This window comes from Trichoplusia ni, unplaced genomic scaffold (assembly GCF_003590095.1).
Source record: "Trichoplusia ni isolate ovarian cell line Hi5 unplaced genomic scaffold, tn1 tig00000672, whole genome shotgun sequence".
In the NCBI taxonomy this organism is placed as follows: domain Eukaryota; kingdom Metazoa; phylum Arthropoda; class Insecta; order Lepidoptera; family Noctuidae; genus Trichoplusia; species Trichoplusia ni.
In genome coordinates this window covers 37,156-54,399 of record NW_020800051.1, presented here as the reverse complement: position 1 = coordinate 54,399, position 17,244 = coordinate 37,156, and the positions used below count along the sequence as shown (strand labels likewise).

The 17,244-nt window shown below is 36.0% G+C and overlaps 2 protein-coding genes and 1 long non-coding RNA gene across 4 annotated transcripts; 1 reads left to right on the top strand and 2 right to left on the bottom strand.

The window, feature by feature from the left end:
* Positions 1–1,208: 1,208 nt before the first annotated feature.
* LOC113507126 lies at positions 1,209–16,503 on the bottom strand. The gene is made up of 13 exons (XM_026889981.1): positions 16,440–16,503; positions 12,368–12,533; positions 11,917–12,172; positions 11,577–11,775; positions 8,901–9,094; positions 8,410–8,613; positions 7,988–8,169; positions 5,122–5,376; positions 4,782–4,948; positions 2,782–2,871; positions 2,070–2,238; positions 1,663–1,918; positions 1,209–1,561 (listed from the first exon to the last, which is right to left on the bottom strand). Exons 1-13 carry the CDS (start codon positions 16,486–16,488, stop codon positions 1,265–1,267), a joined length of 2,484 nt encoding a protein of 827 aa, XP_026745782.1. The 5' UTR covers positions 16,489–16,503; the 3' UTR covers positions 1,209–1,264.
* Positions 4,055–6,333, bottom strand: LOC113507128. The gene is made up of 3 exons (XR_003401801.1): positions 6,225–6,333; positions 5,122–5,376; positions 4,055–4,948 (listed from the first exon to the last, which is right to left on the bottom strand). It is a non-coding gene; the product is annotated as an uncharacterized LOC113507128 (long non-coding RNA).
* On the top strand, positions 7,322–9,209 carry LOC113507127 (trypsin, alkaline C-like). 2 transcript variants are annotated; one of them, XM_026889982.1, is made up of 4 exons: positions 7,322–7,422; positions 8,010–8,178; positions 8,364–8,619; positions 8,823–9,209. In XM_026889982.1, the coding sequence occupies exons 1-4, from the start codon at positions 7,377–7,379 to the stop codon at positions 9,117–9,119; spliced, it is 768 nt and encodes a 255-aa protein (XP_026745783.1). In that variant the 5' UTR covers positions 7,322–7,376; the 3' UTR covers positions 9,120–9,209. The 2 variants fall into 2 exon arrangements, with proteins under 2 accessions (XP_026745783.1, XP_026745784.1); XM_026889983.1 differs by lacking the exon at positions 7,322–7,422 and adding an exon at positions 7,465–7,547.
* Positions 16,504–17,244: the final 741 nt, after the last annotated feature.

Genomic DNA, 17,244 nt, shown 5'->3' with positions numbered 1-17,244 from the left:
CTCCCTGAATCCTTCCACTACTCCTAATGCCAGGACACCCCGAACCCGATGACATGCATCTATATCCCGGCTGCCAAGATGGCGCCGCCAAACGTCTGGATTCATTGTATCACTGTATGCGGTCACTGTCCATATGGCTGGTGTGATTTAAACTGATAGCCTTTTATCTCTTGGAAATCTGTTAATCTTTTCAACAACAATCTTTTTCCCGCTTCGATACAAACATAGATAAGTAAATAGTTGAGTATCGTATCGTATTGATGTACAAACAAAGATTAAAAGACAAAAAAAAACTTATTAACGTTAATCATAGCTTAAGCATATGCCACGTTGACAATCGTACCATAAGGATATAATTAAATAACACTAATTGCACCGGAAAATAATTTTTCACATATATATTCTCAGGTCTACCAAATAAGCACAAAAAACATAAGTCGGTCAAGCCGTTGCAGACGATAACAAACGCTGTGTCACTATATTTATTATACCTGTGCTAGGGGCACGAGAGTGTCATGCTAAAACAATCCTATCGTAGCTTAGATATTATTATTACCTAACCCTACGATTTTGCCACTCACTCATCATATATTTTTTTAAGATTTTGTCTGAAATCTTAGTATCTTTTACTGGGGTCTCCGTTTTGTGAAGAGTTTATGGGACTAATCACGTATCGTTACGTATACTTGTATGAAGTAGACGGTCTTATCTTGGGATCATTTTAAATGTTACCCTTTTTATTGTTAACCAAATTAATTGTCTGTGTAACCCTAAAGATCCCATGGGTGCTCATAGAAGTGGATGCCTCAAAACTGCTATATAAACTGCATATAACAGATTTAAAGATACCTGAATTTATGTTATTTTTATAATACTAACATTATTTGTTCTTCCAGACTTTTTATAAAAAGGCAAGTAAAAAGGTACAAAATACTAATTCCTTCCGTTTAGAATGACCTATCTGGTATTTGACAGTCTAATGCCCTTTGGCACAGTGTTGTAACACTTTATCATTTTTTTCTTAATAATACAATAATTTAAGTCAAGCTTGTCGAGAAGTGCTTTTATAGTGTGGTGTGTTGTGCATATCATGCAGCATTGTGTGTACGCAATATAAATGTTTTCCTTTTTTAAATTCCATGGACAACTATTTTGACATAAAATTCATTAACTTCCTTTGCCATAAACATATTCTACAAAAAAGTCAATTTCATCTTAAATCATATTTTTATTGGTTGTTTTAAATAACAGTTTCTTAAAACACTTAAGCATTGCTCTGAATCCAAGATGCGTATCTAGAAACGCGAGCGTTAACACCTGGGTAGAAAGCAAGAGCGCATGATTGACCCCATGAGCAGACACCAACAACGACACCGTTGTGGTAGAGAGGACCGCCGGAGTCTCCCTGGCACTGGTCGCGACCGCCTTGGTCGAGCCAGCCGGAGCACAACATGTTGTCAGTGACGGTCCTGCCAAGAGTTTGGTAGCGAGTTCTGCAAGTAGCTTGGTTAACGGTCCAGATTTGCACGTGACGGAGCTGTTCAGAGAGAGATCCACCAGGCTGGAAATAAAAATATTCGTCATTAGTGAAAACTTCATAATGTGATGAAGATTATTAGTACAGTTCCTATAAAATCAGCAATTGAAGAATAAAATACTTACAGAAGTGGTTCCCCATCCAGTAGCCCAGACGACCTGGTTGTCACCAAGGTTGTAGTTGGAGCCGGCGATGGAAGCAGAAGCGACGTTGTTGTTGAAGGAGAATGTGGAAGAAACGCGAATGATGGCAACGTCATTGTCGAGTGTCCATCCGCTGTAGTTGGGGTGGTTGATGATCTGCTGAGTGGCGTGAACTGAACCACCGCTGTTGGCGTTGGTGGAACCTACACGAACTTGCCACCTGGCAGGAGCGTCACCGCTGCAATAAAAAAGTCAATATAAATTTAAAGTCTGACATTAACTCGTTGCTTTGTAATTCGTCATACACATCATCTAAAACATCTGCAAAGTGTTGACTGATAAAGTTATATAAAAGTACCAATAAGACTTGCGGCAGAATAAGAACTTACACGGTGCAGTGGGCAGCAGTAAGGATGCTTCGGTTGTTAAGGATGGTGCCTCCGCAGGACTGCCTGTGGCCAGTTGTACCCCAAGAGAAGAGGAGGGAAGCCATAGATGGGTACTGGCCGATAGTGGTGACAGAGCCCCCCACAATCCTCTGGGGATTTTTGGGGACGGCTGGGAATATAAAAGTAAGATATAGTTTTCATGATGCATAGCACTGATACACCAAAAAATATAATTGCTACGCGGGAATTATAAATAGAGCATAATATCATACATTTATTTTTTATCATCTAAGCAAAAAGGTCAAACAAAAGTCTAATCATCGGACTTTAATAAAGATACGGAGGGCAAGTAGGAGAGACTTTCAAATAAACCCAAATTTGGTTTCAAAGAAACGATGTTGTGTGTGATGTGGGAGTAAATCAATACATTCATTAAGATATAAAAGGACCTCAAAGATGTAAATATCATGATGTATCGAATTTCTTTTTTTTACAAATAATATTAAATAACTACTGCTTTGAAAACGGTCCTAAAAGCATTTAGCCTTTCTTGTATTTTGCTACTGAACATTCTTTACAAATAAAAAATGTAGTACTACTACTACCTATTAGGTACTTGATTGTTCTTGTTGGAGTCTTATAGGAGAGTCTATGAGACTAGCACACACACGTACATTATTATTATTAACAATAAATATTGAATTACACATACCTGCCACAGCCGCTAAGCAGAGAGCCAACAGAGCAATAACACGCATTTTACTAATCACTGACAATAGTGTAGTTCTTACATTATAATTCGCTTATATATGCTCTATAATCTAATGTAAGTAGATAATAATGTAGATGATTGGATATTAAATGAATATATCTTTTACTTTTAGATAGACTTAAAGATAATTCAAATGCAAAGAGATAGCTAATCTGATAAAACGAATTAAGAAGACAGACGTCGTCTAGTATTCAATACCTAGCCCACAGTGTCCCACTGCTGGGCAAAGGCCTCCCCAAATCCTTCCACGATTCTCTGTTCTAGGCGTCATGGAACCAGTCCGCGCAATAAGCGTTAAGGTCCATCCACTGGCTCGCAAAGTGCGGTGACTTTGGCCCAGTGATCACTGCCCAAGCGGATGACGTGACCCCTGGTCTAGTATACCATGATTAATTAAAAAAATTAACGATGACTAAATAAGGGTAAAATAAGGGTACGGACTAAATTTTTAGTCCGTCAGTTGGATATTAGATAGATAGTTGCATATTGGATATAAAATCCTTTTTTCGTGTGAAACGTTTTGTGTTATATTTAAATCTTTATTTAACAACATTGTGGCCCCACTTTTTAGATCCCTGTCGTGATTTTTCAGAACATTCTCTCCATAGCTCGATAAAATCTTTTTGGTTAGATATTTAATCGTGCAATTCGTATTTTATTTTTCTGCTATCAGATGCAATGCAAATCTCTAAAAATAATCGCTAGCTAACTTTTCTACCATGTCTGTCTGGGAATAAAAAAAAATCTATATCATATCATATCCTCCACAGCCTCTGTCCTCTCACTGCTCGGCATAGACCATCCCTTTCACGGGCCAATTTCTACAGTTCCAGCCTCATCCAGACTCGACCTATGACCTTCACTAGATTATCGTTCCATATTGCTATATAATTTATTTCCAAAAAAAAAGAGTTCCGTAAGAAATTTGCGATATTGTAAACCAAGGTGTCATAACTTATATCTTCTAACCACGCGGACAAAGTAGCAACCGGCAACCTAGTATCACATAAAACTGCCATTGGCATGACGCTACGATCTTTAGAAGATAGTTAAATTAGTTAAAAATGTTTTTTTTTACATTTACCATATAGGTAATAAGAAACATTTTCATAAATCAAGTAAGAACATATATACCCATCACATCAGCAAAATAAAGAGTTAACAAAGAGTCCAATAATACGCCGATCACTGACATTGCAGAATAAAATAATTATTTTGTCAAACTATTTTTTTGTATATGATTTATTTTTAGACATGATTTCTTACGTTATCAAGTGATAAATAGATAATATGGTATCGTAATATATTTAAAATCTAAATTACATCTATTTCGTTAGATAATCTTAAAAGAGTCCTTCTCCGGGTTTTTTGCAAAGTACCTTGTATTGCTCTATACAGATAAGATAAGTTGAATTCAATTTGAGGAAAGGAGACATGACCAATCACTTTTTAAATACATGAAACCCTGGTGCAATGCGATATTTCTTATCAATTAATCGTTTAAACCGGAAGATTTTAATTCAATCACCTACATAACAAAGAAGGCGTTGAGCAGGGATGTGGATGGATATAGGGGGAGAGGACGACCAAAGAAACTATGGATGGATTGTGTAAAAGACGATATCGCTGCAAAGAGTGTTTCTTGTGAGATGACTTTCGGTAGAAAAGTATGGAAGAATGAAGATATGTTGCGCCGACCCCAAATAAAAATAATTGAAAAAGGGCAGGGGAATGATGACATAATAAAAAGAACATTACGCTGTTGAGCTAGTAAGACGTAACTAAGTACGAAAATATACCTTTTTAACCAGTTAGCATATAGTGCGCAAGACACACTACTGTGTAATGGTCGCGGAATAGAATATTCGAACAAATTCACTGAAGTTTAAGCAAAAAACCTAGATAAAGTTATCTTTAAATTATGATTAGTAAAAAGCGACCGCCGATGTCAAGCCCGCTGCCACTGCTTACATGTCGTGCTCCGGACATGTAAGCAGTGATGAATCTGCCAACAGTCTGGTAGTGCTGGTTAGAAGTGTTCTGGTTAAGTGTCCTGTGAGACACTGAACCGAACGAGACGAAGTTGCACAGACGCTGGTCAATTAAACTGAAAGAAAAAAACGTTAGTAGACAAATTTAATGCAATCGCCAAAATATGCGTAGATATTTTTCAAACGATAAACATATCTCCTATATGGGTGTTTACTTGTTTCGTAAGTTATTTGCGGCCGCAAATAATTTTTAAGAATGTAATATAAAAATTAAAAAGTAAATCCTTACATAAAGTCTTTCCCATCCAGTAGCCCAGACAATCCGGTTGTCATCAATATTGTAGTTGGACTCGGCGATAGAAGTAGCGCGACGTTGTTGTTGAAGGAGAATTGAGAGGAAACGCGAATGATGGCAATGTCGTTATCTGTGGTTACTGCATTGTAGTTGGGATGGTTGATTATGGATCGGATGGTCTGAACCACTTCACCTCTGTTAGCATTGGTGGAGCCCACATGGGCTTGCCATCTGTGGTTAGGGTCAGCGCTGCAATGAATAGTTTCAATCTTATAATCTGCAACCATCGCATTATATGATCTAGATTGGAAAATTTTGAAAAAATATCGTCCTTACAATTTTTCGACCAACAAACTATTATCTGAAGGGTCAAGTAATGCCTAACGTCAATTTTTTTTTTCAAACTACGTCTAATAGACATTCACATTTTGCAGCGAGCAACAGCTAGTATGGTTGTTTTTGATAAGCATGGTGCCTGTGGCTAGTTCTGCCCTAAGACAAGAAAAGTGAGGCCAGTCATGGGTAGAAGCGAGATTCAGATCCAGAGTCCAGAGTGACAGATTCTGAAACCATCCTCTGGAGAATCTTTGGGACAGCTGAGAACGTACAAGTTAAATGAGTATTACTCAAAGGCATATTTTTTATATGACTTTAGGTTGTAAATGACTAATTTTAATGAGCACAAGATGGGTACTTGAAAAAATGTTGTAAAAAAAATGTAAAAGAACAAAATAATATTTATTCTCATTCGCAATATTTTTTTCAGTTCGTAATTTAATGAATTAAATACATGTAGGTATTAAGGAAATTTTACTTTAATAATTCGGTTCGACGATACAAATATCTTGGAAAATACTCAATATTGTATTTACACTCCACAATGTATGAAGGTTTTATAACAGGAACACTATGTAAAATTGTTGGCAGATACCGAAAAAAGAATTCTAGTTGGAATAGACGTATATAAAAATATATTGAATGTCTGATAACTTGACAAAAATGGTTTAGTTAACACCATCAAAAAATTAAAAAAAAATAAACTTCTACTGTAGTTTAATGGTTATAAGGGACTATACGACAAGTCATAAAACACATACCTGACACAGCAAAGCAGGGAGTCAAGAGTGCAATCACACGCATTTTACCGATAACTGACAATAGGGGTGATCGATTTGTTAAATCAATTTATAACATGACCAATAATCAAGCAATACAATGATTAAATGATAGATGCGAGAATCCCATCGGAAGAATTATCTGTCCAGCAAGATAACAGAAAAAAACCCACGGTCTGGTTTTTTGTATCTATTATATGCTTTATCTTATCCAGATAAAGCTTATTAAAGTTAAAAGTAAGACTTTTGACAGTTTAGCCGAAAAATTATGTGATCGGGGCAGAAGGATCGCCTGGGCCCCGATTCTGCTATTCACAATGGTCGATAACTGAATTAAATTTGGCTTATAATGTCAATTTTCGTATTCTTTTAAACATTTTTCAGCACAATCATTTGATTCAGTAAGGGCGGTACACTCAAGGTCAATACAATTAACTTCCAACTATTGTATTGGCAAAACACTTAAGAGAATAGGAATAATTTCAAATTTAATCCAATTGCCATTAATTCATCGGCCATCGTACATAGCAGAATTGGGTCCCTGATGTTAAGGAATTAAAATAAGCAACGCCAGAGGCGTCACAAGTGCGTTGGCTAGAAGCTCTAGAAGAAAGGATTTATAAAAGAATACGTTCTTTTCTTGAAGGTTTTACTGTTGTATTGGTTCGGGAAAAACTCAAGCGATAGGTCATGCCACTATTTAGATGTGCGGGGCAGAGAGTTCCTGGATTATAGATAAATTCTTAAAGTAGCTACAATAAATTATCTAGTCATGTCATGTATTCGGAAAATATTTGGTCAATAGTTTTTAATGAAAGTTCTGGCTTGCATTGTTTTTCTTTGGCTATTGTTTCGAATGTAGTAGTAACAAGTTTTGAAATTGATAAAAGTGGTAACACTTTTGGTCATTAGCTAGTAAGATATTTTTTTTTTCGTTAAAAGTTTGCGATTGTGTTATTTTTATATCCTAAACAAAATTTGCTAAACCGTAACAAGAGCCTTATTTTTAACCTTTAATTCACTTTATTTTATCCAAGGAATACCAAAAAATCAGTACCTGGGTTTTTTCCTATTATCTATCATATAAATATGAATTTAACAAACGGATCGTAACTATTTTCAGTCTTCGGTAAAATGCGTGTGATTGCATTGTTGGCTCTCTGCTTTGCTGCTGTGGCAGGTATATGTTATACACCTTTTTTGGCATCCCTGCTTTAAACATCTCCTCGTTGAAAAAAGCGGGTAGTGTTAGACTCTTACTGACCAAATCCGAACCGCCCTCCACCATCTGCCGCGCTTTGGCCGGTGCGTTGCAATGCGTATCAATTAATCACGCACCACCCCGAATTTCTTAACATTAACGTGTGAAATAATTTTTTACCAAAAAAAATTCTCCGACAGAATAATTAATTTGATCACTTGAAAACAATACTATGAAAATATCGTAGCACAAGGCTTTTGTAATAATACAAGTTATATCAAATTCATGTACCTTCCAAAATTATAAAAGGATTTAAGTTATTCCCATCACTTTGAATCACCAACGTATTTACATTAATAAAGATGTTACTGATTGTCAAAATACTAACTAATACCTATCAAGAAAAGAAAAGCTAACTAGCATCTTTATCTTTCGTTGGTCTGTAATACTCATCAAAAATTCGTCATTGATATTTTCATCAGCTAATCGTTGTATAAAATCATATGCTTCTACCTTACTAAACGTATCGTCCTAATTATAAAACCATTTATCTTCTACATTCACAGCCGTTCCCAGGAATCCCCAGAGAATCGTCGGGGGTTCTGTCACCACTATTGACCAGTATCCATCTATGGCCTCACTCCTCCACTCTAGGACCTCATCTGGCCACAGGCAGTCCTGCGGAGGCTCCATCCTTAACAACAGAGCCGTCCTTACTGCTGCCCACTGCACCATGTGAGTTTTTCTCAGTGGTTGTTTGTGGCAATTAATGCAATCAAATAGTTAAAACCTCAAACGACTTGAACTTTAAGATAGAATTTATTAGTAAAGATATATTTAGAACGACATTTTTTCTGTTCTTGTACTAGATAATACAATGCGATAGGTGCAGATTATAAGATTGAAACTATTTATTGCAGCGGTGATGCTCCTGCCAGATGGCAAGTCCGTGTAGGCTCCACCAACGCCAACAGCGGTGGTGTGGTTCACACCGTCCGATCCATAATCAACCATCCCAACTACAATGCTGTAACCACAGATAACGACGTTGCCATCATTCGCGTTTCTTCCACATTCTCCTTCAACAACAACGTGCGCGCTGCTTCTATCGCCGGCCCTAACTACAATCTTGGTGATAACCAAGTCGTCTGGGCTACTGGATGGGGACGTCTTTTCGTAAGCGATTATTTTTTAGAAATTTAAATATTATAGTGCCAGAAAGGGTGTGCGCAATTAAATAACACAAACGTTTAAGGTTATGAAGGGCGAGATGTATATAATTAGGCAAACACACCCTGAGAAGATATTTTAAACGGTCCAGGAATACGTACACATATTTTTCTATTGTATCAAATTTAACAAACTACGTTCATTTTCAGTTCCTGGGACCAGCCTCTGAGCAACTTCGCCACGTACAGGTCTGGACTGTGAACCAAAACGTTTGTAGCCAGCGTTACCAGACTAAAGGAAAAATTATCACCCCCAACATGTTGTGCTCCGGCTGGCTTGACGTCGGCGGTCGCGACCAGTGCCAGGGAGACTCCGGCGGTCCTCTCTACCATAACGGTGTTGTTGTTGGTGTTTGCTCTTGGGGTGAACAATGTGCTCTCCCGTATTACCCCGGTGTTAATGCTCGCGTATCTCGCTTCTCCTCATGGATTCAGAACAATGCTTAAATAATATACGATTGTTCAAATTAATTAATAATAATCGACGACCTCCGTGGTCGAGTGGCGTACGCACCGGTTTCAAGGTGTCGCTAGCTCTGAGGTCCCGGGTTCGATCCCCGGTCGAGTCAATGTAAAAATTCACATTTCTACATTGTCTCGGGTCTGGGTGTTTGTGGTATCTTCGTTGTATCTGAATTCCATAACACAAGTGCTTTAGCAACTTACTTTGGGTTCAGAACAATGTATGTGATGTTGTCCGCATTTATTTATTAATTATTATTATATCATTAAAAATTAATAATGATTTAATTTATCAATCACAATTTTATTTGCGGATACTGAATGTTCCCCTTTCAACCCTTCAATAATAAAATACGTAGCCCAGAAAATTTATGAGTAGATCAATATCACAGAAGTCCACAAGTACAGTACACAGGTCCCATACTACGAGCTGCCTCTCCCGCCATTCCTCTAACGTTATCACAACTTTATTGTTCTTCTGAAACTTGAAGCTTATATAATTGCGTCAAAGATGAAAGCCTGTCATTATGATCAGAACATCCACCTATATAAAATGCAACTCCATTTCTTGTCACATGGAAAATTAAAAAATGCTTACACTGTCTCACATTATTCTCATCAGCTAACTAACAATCCAACAAAAGAGGCTCATTGACACACATCATCATCATCCTAGCGTTTTTCTATATATGTTTGAGTCAGCTTTCAGTCTAACCAGATGTAGCTAAGTACCAGTGTTTTACAAGGAGCGGCTCCCTCTCTGACCCCTTGAACCCATGTGCCAGGGCAACGCAACAATAAGACTGGTAGTCAGACTTTCTAGCTTCTGACTACCCTTAACGACTGTCAAAGATGTATGAATGAGAGCCAGGACCCATAATTTTACTTGCCTTTCGAGACAAGGAAGAACTCGTTATGGCATAGATAGTCACCCATCCATAGACCGACCGTGTCAAACGTGGTCGTGAAATAATTTTAAACTGTTTACGGTAGTTATTTCTGTAAACATGAAATGGGTAGTTTTGGACGTGAGTCGTCAACTTCTATTTATCTACATATTAAATTATTGTTATCTTTTCTTTATTTTAATGTTCGACTTTGGTCAGCTGATATACAAGTATATTTATTAAGCATTTCGTTGGTAAGCCATAATAAGCAATTTTGGGGAAATACGTCCAGGTAGCAGATAAAAACAAATATCGCAGTAATCACTTAATCTTATACAATTTATTAAGCACGTCCATGCAATAGCTGATAAGAATTTTAATTAGTTTTATTAGGTTTCTTGTAATATTTTAAAAACCCATACAACTACGTATCACAGTGTTGTCGAACGACAACATTGAAGGTGAAATCAATATGATCAAAGTTGACATATTAGAATAAAAATAATGTTAAAAGTGACATGAATTAACGAGTATGCCCAAACTATAATATCAAAGCTGCAGACGAGAAAAGTTTCTTACAAAAGCAAACTACGCTAAAAAGCTACCGAAAAGAAAATATAATTACCACGCATTTTAAAGTTCATTATTCTTGTCTAAGTTAATACAATGCGACATCATGTAGGACCTGTGTTTAATATCAATGTTTTATTGCTAGAACGAAAACTATTATAGATAACATTTTGTAAATAAAATGTATTTCGAATAATTGAAGCCAGGCTTCAAAATACATGCAACAATACTCTTATTGTTTAGTCAGTGCACGACTTTTACATGTTACTCAGAAGAACGAGGTCGCTAGTCTATCTTAATTCAAAAGGAGTTTTGTATGTAAGGTATGTCTGCATAAAATCATGTGACAAAAGTATTTGTTAATTTATTATCTCTGTATGTCTAAATTTGTGGCACAGTATCTTATGGTATTCATATATGTCAAAAAATAAAGCTGCATGTAATTTTGGACTAACGAAATTTAAAGTTGTTAAAAGGCAAAGTGGACCAAAGTTCAAATTTTATTTTAAATTTTTGACTCTAATATTTCCTATACACAAGACTAGTGATCAGTGCTCGTTCTTTAATGTGGCAAATGGTTCCCATCGAAGTCCTTTAATAAAAATAGATAAATAAATTGCTTTTCATTAACATCTCAAAATGTTTCAAAGACGATAATTGCCTGATACCATATCGTTTGGTTGATAAACTAATTGTTATAATCATATCTTACTCACCTCATAATTTATTATATAAAATCAGTATTTGTATTTATGACATTCGAGAGTATGTACAGACATAATAAATTTATTAGTAGATCATGATTTTTTTCTCACAAATCGGAATATAAAATTGGGTAAATGAAAACCAACTGGCGTTTTATTTTTTTATTGATATTAAAATAAGCTTTAAGCATTAGATTGGATCCAGGAACTGAAGCGAGAGACACGAGCATTGACTCCGGGGTATTGAGAAAGTGCGCAGCCGAAACCCCACGAGCATACACCAACAACGACACCGTTGTGGTAGAGAGGACCGCCGGAGTCTCCCTGGCACTGGTCGCGACCGCCGACGTCGAGCCAGCCGGAGCACAACATGTTGGGAGTGATGCTGCCGCCGCCATTGCTATAACGAGTCGCGCAGACTGACTGGTTCACGGTCCAAATCTGGACGTGACGTAGCTGCTCAGATCCAAGCCCACCAGACTGAAAGAGAAAGCAATCACATTTTAGACTCCTATACTATTTTAACTTTGCATACAAGCTGAGATACAGTGTTTTAATAAATATACATAAAAAAAAATTAGTAGTACAGAAAATGTGAGAGTAAAATATGTTTAGACTTACGGACGTGGTGCCCCAACCAGCAGCCCAGACAACTTGGTTGTCGCCAAGATTGTAATTAGCACCAGCAATAGAGGCAGGCTGGACAACATTACTGAATGTAATTTGAGAACTAGTACGCATGATGGCGACGTCTGAATCCATTGTTTGGCTGTTGTATTGAGGGTGGATGGCAATGGAACTCAGAGTATACACACTACCACCGCTGTTGGCATAGGAAGAGCCAGCGCGGACGCGCCAACGGGATGGAGTGTCACCACTAAAATAAAAAACAAATTTGTGTTACTGTTTAGAAAAAAACCAAATCCTGGGCAGTTAAATTTTTTTGCCAAAAAACGAAGTGAATGCTATGACAAACCATGAACTATGTTTATTTAGTATGTCGTATGGAAGATAAGTTCATATTAAGCAAAGAATAATTTCTTAGGGTTTCGGCCAGTTTTTCAGTACTTACTATGGACAATGCGCAGCCGTTAATATGGCTCTTTTAGTTAGGATGGTGCCGCCACAGTTTTGAGAGTATGAAGAGCCCCAGGAAAAAAGCAGAGACACTATTGTAGGGTATTGGTCGACAGTCGTGAGTGAGCCACCAACAATCCTTTGTGGAGACGTAGGGACTCCTGATAAAACAAAAATAGTCGATTATGTATAATGTTATTGTAAAAAAATACATATTTGTAATCAAGAGCTACGTTTTTAAAGACTGATTTCGTTGAAATTTGAATGATTGAAAAATAATACAATACATAAACATGATACGTATAGTTACTTTAAAATTAAATAAAAGGTTTTGCTTGTATGTTGTGCGGTTTGTGCAGTTGCGACGGTAATAGCATCTATTAAGAGGACGTTTCATAGCATTTCGGACATACTCGAGGTACTTAGGTAGTTATAGAAATATGCAATTATGATAAGATAAAGATGAAACTCAAAACTTTACTACTCTAAATAGTGATATACAAATCGTTAATTTAAAGTGGTTCTTTGATTAGATATCACACGTATTTGTCCTCAGATTGGTTTTGTTTTCGTGGCTATATTATTACTGCAATGATTTGCAGGCGTGACTATAATATAATTCATAGAAATCTTTACGAAGAATATTTTGGTAATATCGACGTAACTTCGTCTTATAATTTGATGGCTCTGAGGCATTCCATTTAATTTTTCTTAGGACGTTGTCACGTTTAAGTATCGTCAGTATACCGACTTCATAGATAACAGATTTTTTTCTTTAATGGTTGATGACAAATCATTTTTGTTATCATTTTATGAGGATAACATTTTCCACTCAACCACCCCAGCAGTTATATGGCATATTCTTTGATAAATTAGAAACCAAATCAAGTTTTAATACGTTTAATTTAGATAGGTGTCCATGGATTTCATAATAATCTCTTTTTTCAAAATTCCGTATGTAATTTTCAATTTTGGCTGTGTCGAATGAAGGCCTGAAGGCCAACAAGCACTTTTACAGACCAATCTCGCAATCAAACGTGTGTGTTATAATCTCTGATTTAAATTTAATCATGTTAATACCTTCATAAATGACGGTTTTTCCCAGATGTGTCGATTTTTAGGGTTCCGGACGTCTAAAAACCTCGGAATAACCGAACGAATTCCGAATTCACTCAAACGATTGCGTTGATTTTTGTCCACATATCAATTTCTGTGACCCAAATGCAGAATTGTCACATGATTAGATGAAATCTGTAGATTGTGTATTTTTGAACTTCCCTAGGGTATATATACTTCATATAATGTACAACAACTTGATAAATTAAATTAAAAAAAGGAAGTTTTGTGTGACATATTAAATGGTATGATTTTATTCATACCATTGCCAGGTTTATCTCCGTAAATACGTCACCTAAAAAGTCGAAAAAATAAGTAAATAGCCAGTTCTCTACTTTTACAGTATGGCAAAACCTATTAGCAGTTCTCAACATTGAAATAACATGTTACGTCAATCTATATTAAGAATCAATATTTTAGAATAGATTTAATAAATAAGTCGGTAATGAGCATCCTACGGCCATTTTTTTTTCCTTTTTTTGTACATATCTCTCAGTGTCGTCGGTCCAACTTGCACTTGACCGGGTTTTGTAACTATAATCTCTACATTTCAACTTAGACTAACAATTTATTTGTTATCTATAACATAATTTCTTCCATAAAAAGTCAATGCAAAAAACCCCTGAAATTTATATTAAATACGAACCCGTCTGAAAAAAACGCTCAAACGTGATTATATGTAATCTCATGTAAGCCTTCTTATCACATTCAACTTCTGTATTTCGATAAAAATATAATCGGATTAAGGTTTTAAACATTGAATAATTATACTACATAATACGCATTCAATTTGAAACTTATACTCGTTACCTAAAATATTGTATGCAGCAAACGAAAAAACAAAATTCTGATGTCTTTTTCTCAGCCTCAAAAAGTAAAAGAGTTTTGGTTTGGAAGAGTATCGATGCTCTACGCTCACTTCCAATGCTGCAACCGTCTTGCTTAAAGAGTTGTGGTAGAGCCGAGAGTTGTAGCATATGTTTTGCATTCCTGGCTTATTCGACAGCAACAAACTTTGTTGCTTTACTTACTTATTACTACTTACTTATTAGTAAGAAAGAAGTATTGAGTAATATAGGAAGCCCCATTCTATCGCTAAAGAAAAACTATTACTTCACTAACATTCCTAAAGATTTCAGCTCTTAAAGGTCAGTCGGTATTGAATTGACCTCTTGTAGATCGTAATAGTGACTTAGACTGCTCACCATTGGGTTAACTTAAACGGAAACGGTTCAATCCCATCCAAGACTAACATAATTATGTGTAATTAACATAAATAGATGCTTGTTTTGGCTTGAGCATGTTAAGCAAAAGATCTGGTTACTTTTACACCGAAGGGCCATGTCTATTAACGTAGTCATTAGATCCTTAAAGCGAACAATCTGACTCCATCAATATTGAACCGCTTTCAATCCCACCGGATTCAGCTTAAAACGGTGTATACCTTACACATTATTAAACCACCATAACCCCAGAGTAATGCAGAACAGTTTTCCTTAATAAACAGTACGACGCATTTTAAAAAACAATATTTTCAATTTATACTGCAGTCAGCATGATTGTTTCGTGTAACAAACACGTTTTGCCCTATGATTTCACTAGTCTCAAAAAGGTGAAAGCTGCCAACTCGCCCAGATTGTGCTGATTCTATTAAGATTTTGCCTGTTGAAAATTCGGGGACTTTCGACTCCACAAAATATTAAAAGTGAGGTTTTATGTCAAGAAATTCGTTGCTGATAGAAAAAATACTAAATGTCCCTAAATTACTCATAAAAATATTGTAAATTTCATTCACTTTTCCTTGTTTTTTAAATTTAATATGCTGATATCACCATCCAACCTTGAAACAGGAGTCGATAAACAGATGATTATTTATTAAATGTTTTAAAAACAACGATAATATAATCCTAATCTAATCAAAGCAGCCACCTACTAGTATGCTGTGATAAGTTTTGTGAAGTACAATAACAGACGGTTATAATGGATTTAGGCAATTCTGATTAAGTTGGAATAATCACAGTAATTTCTTGGAAATAAAGGAAACGCTGAAAAACGTTTAATTGCCATCCTTTGTTTTGCGAAACCCTTATAATACCCCTGGTAATTAAGTGTTCTTCCCATCCGCCTAGCCCTTTCCCTTATATTGATTTTCAGTACAGCTATTCAAAAATAGCTGAACAGTATTTTATTAGAAGAAAAGTAAGTAAACAAATACCTACCTACTAAGTACCTTTCCTACGTGATCCATGTAACTTACTGCTGTGTTATTCTAGGGGCCCACCGCCACGTCTTAAGGTAATATTATTGCGGTTGCGGATATTTTATATATACACCTTCTGGTAGTTCTGGTGTATTTAGCCTTTAAAAAGTACTGTTAAGACTACTGGCTGTCACCAGGCTGTCTCTCATAAACGGTTATAGACAAACATTCCACATTTTCGCAGATTAAAATTAAAGGATTTCTGTTCTGATGCCACTATAGGAATCAAAATTGAGATGAAACGATATTTAAAACAGTCATAAATGACGGGTAACCATTTTCTTTTATTTATTTTTCAGCTTACTCAGACAGTACCCTCATCCTCATGTCGCGAGTCTGACTTACATTTTACCTTTATTTTTTATAAATTGGACCTGTTTGAATGTTGCAGGAGCAGTTTCATATTAATTACCGAAACCGGATTATTATACGAATGTATTGGGCGTACAAATTAATATTGTAAGAGCCAAAGTTTTCTAACCGTAAAAGAAGCATTATTGCCCTATAAATTAATATCTACCTAGAGTTTTATAGCAAAAACAATATAATTTATAAACCCGTAGCAAATTACGAACACTAATCCATTGCAGATTAAATCAGTAGCCGCCACGTCATAACGATATGAAACGATATAAAGATTGGCCATTCATTATAATTTTGATGGCAAATCCGTAAGATTAAATGCACTTACCCGACACAGCGACGAGGCTGGCAGCCAGAAAAACAATTAAACCACGCATTATGATAACTCCACACCAAACTTCTAACACCTACTGTAGTTAATCCTCCTCTATTTATATAGAAACACACGGTTAAACTTAACCAATACAGTTAATGATTAAGAGATTAATGAGTAAATTTTGTAATATCTAACCTCATTTCAAAATATTTTCGTATTGTAAGTCAGGGTTCTGATATAAGTGTCATTGTTGTAAGATTATATCTAATATTGATTGTTTACTTTTGATTAATTCTGTTATTGTTTCTACTTCTGTTCTTAAAGTCACGTGTTTTGAACATATCTGTTCCAAATAATTTACATACAGAACACTATAAACATTAATGTATTTTTTTTTTAATTATTTATCAAGCTGTAATATACTTTTTCAATTTCGTAACCAAAAGTCCCCATTAAATGTCTGCTGTCTGCCTGACCGTCTCTACTTCCGCCCGCTCATCCGCCACAAGACTCTGTCTCATGAAACATGGTAGCTAAGCAGATGACATTTTGCAGATGATGCATGTAAATCTGCTGCCGCTATAATATAAAAGACAAGCTGTTGCCCGCGACTTCGTCCGCGTGGTTAGAAGATATAAGTTATAATTTATACCTGCCTTCTATCTATCGATCTGCCTTCTATCTATCTTGTAGGATTCAGTCAGCGTTTGCAATGTAAGCGCAAAAAATGTTTTTTTACGACCTCACATTAGAAACCTCAAAAATTGTAGCCTATGTGTTATTCTGATGTATAAGCTATATTGTGGTAAAGTTTCAT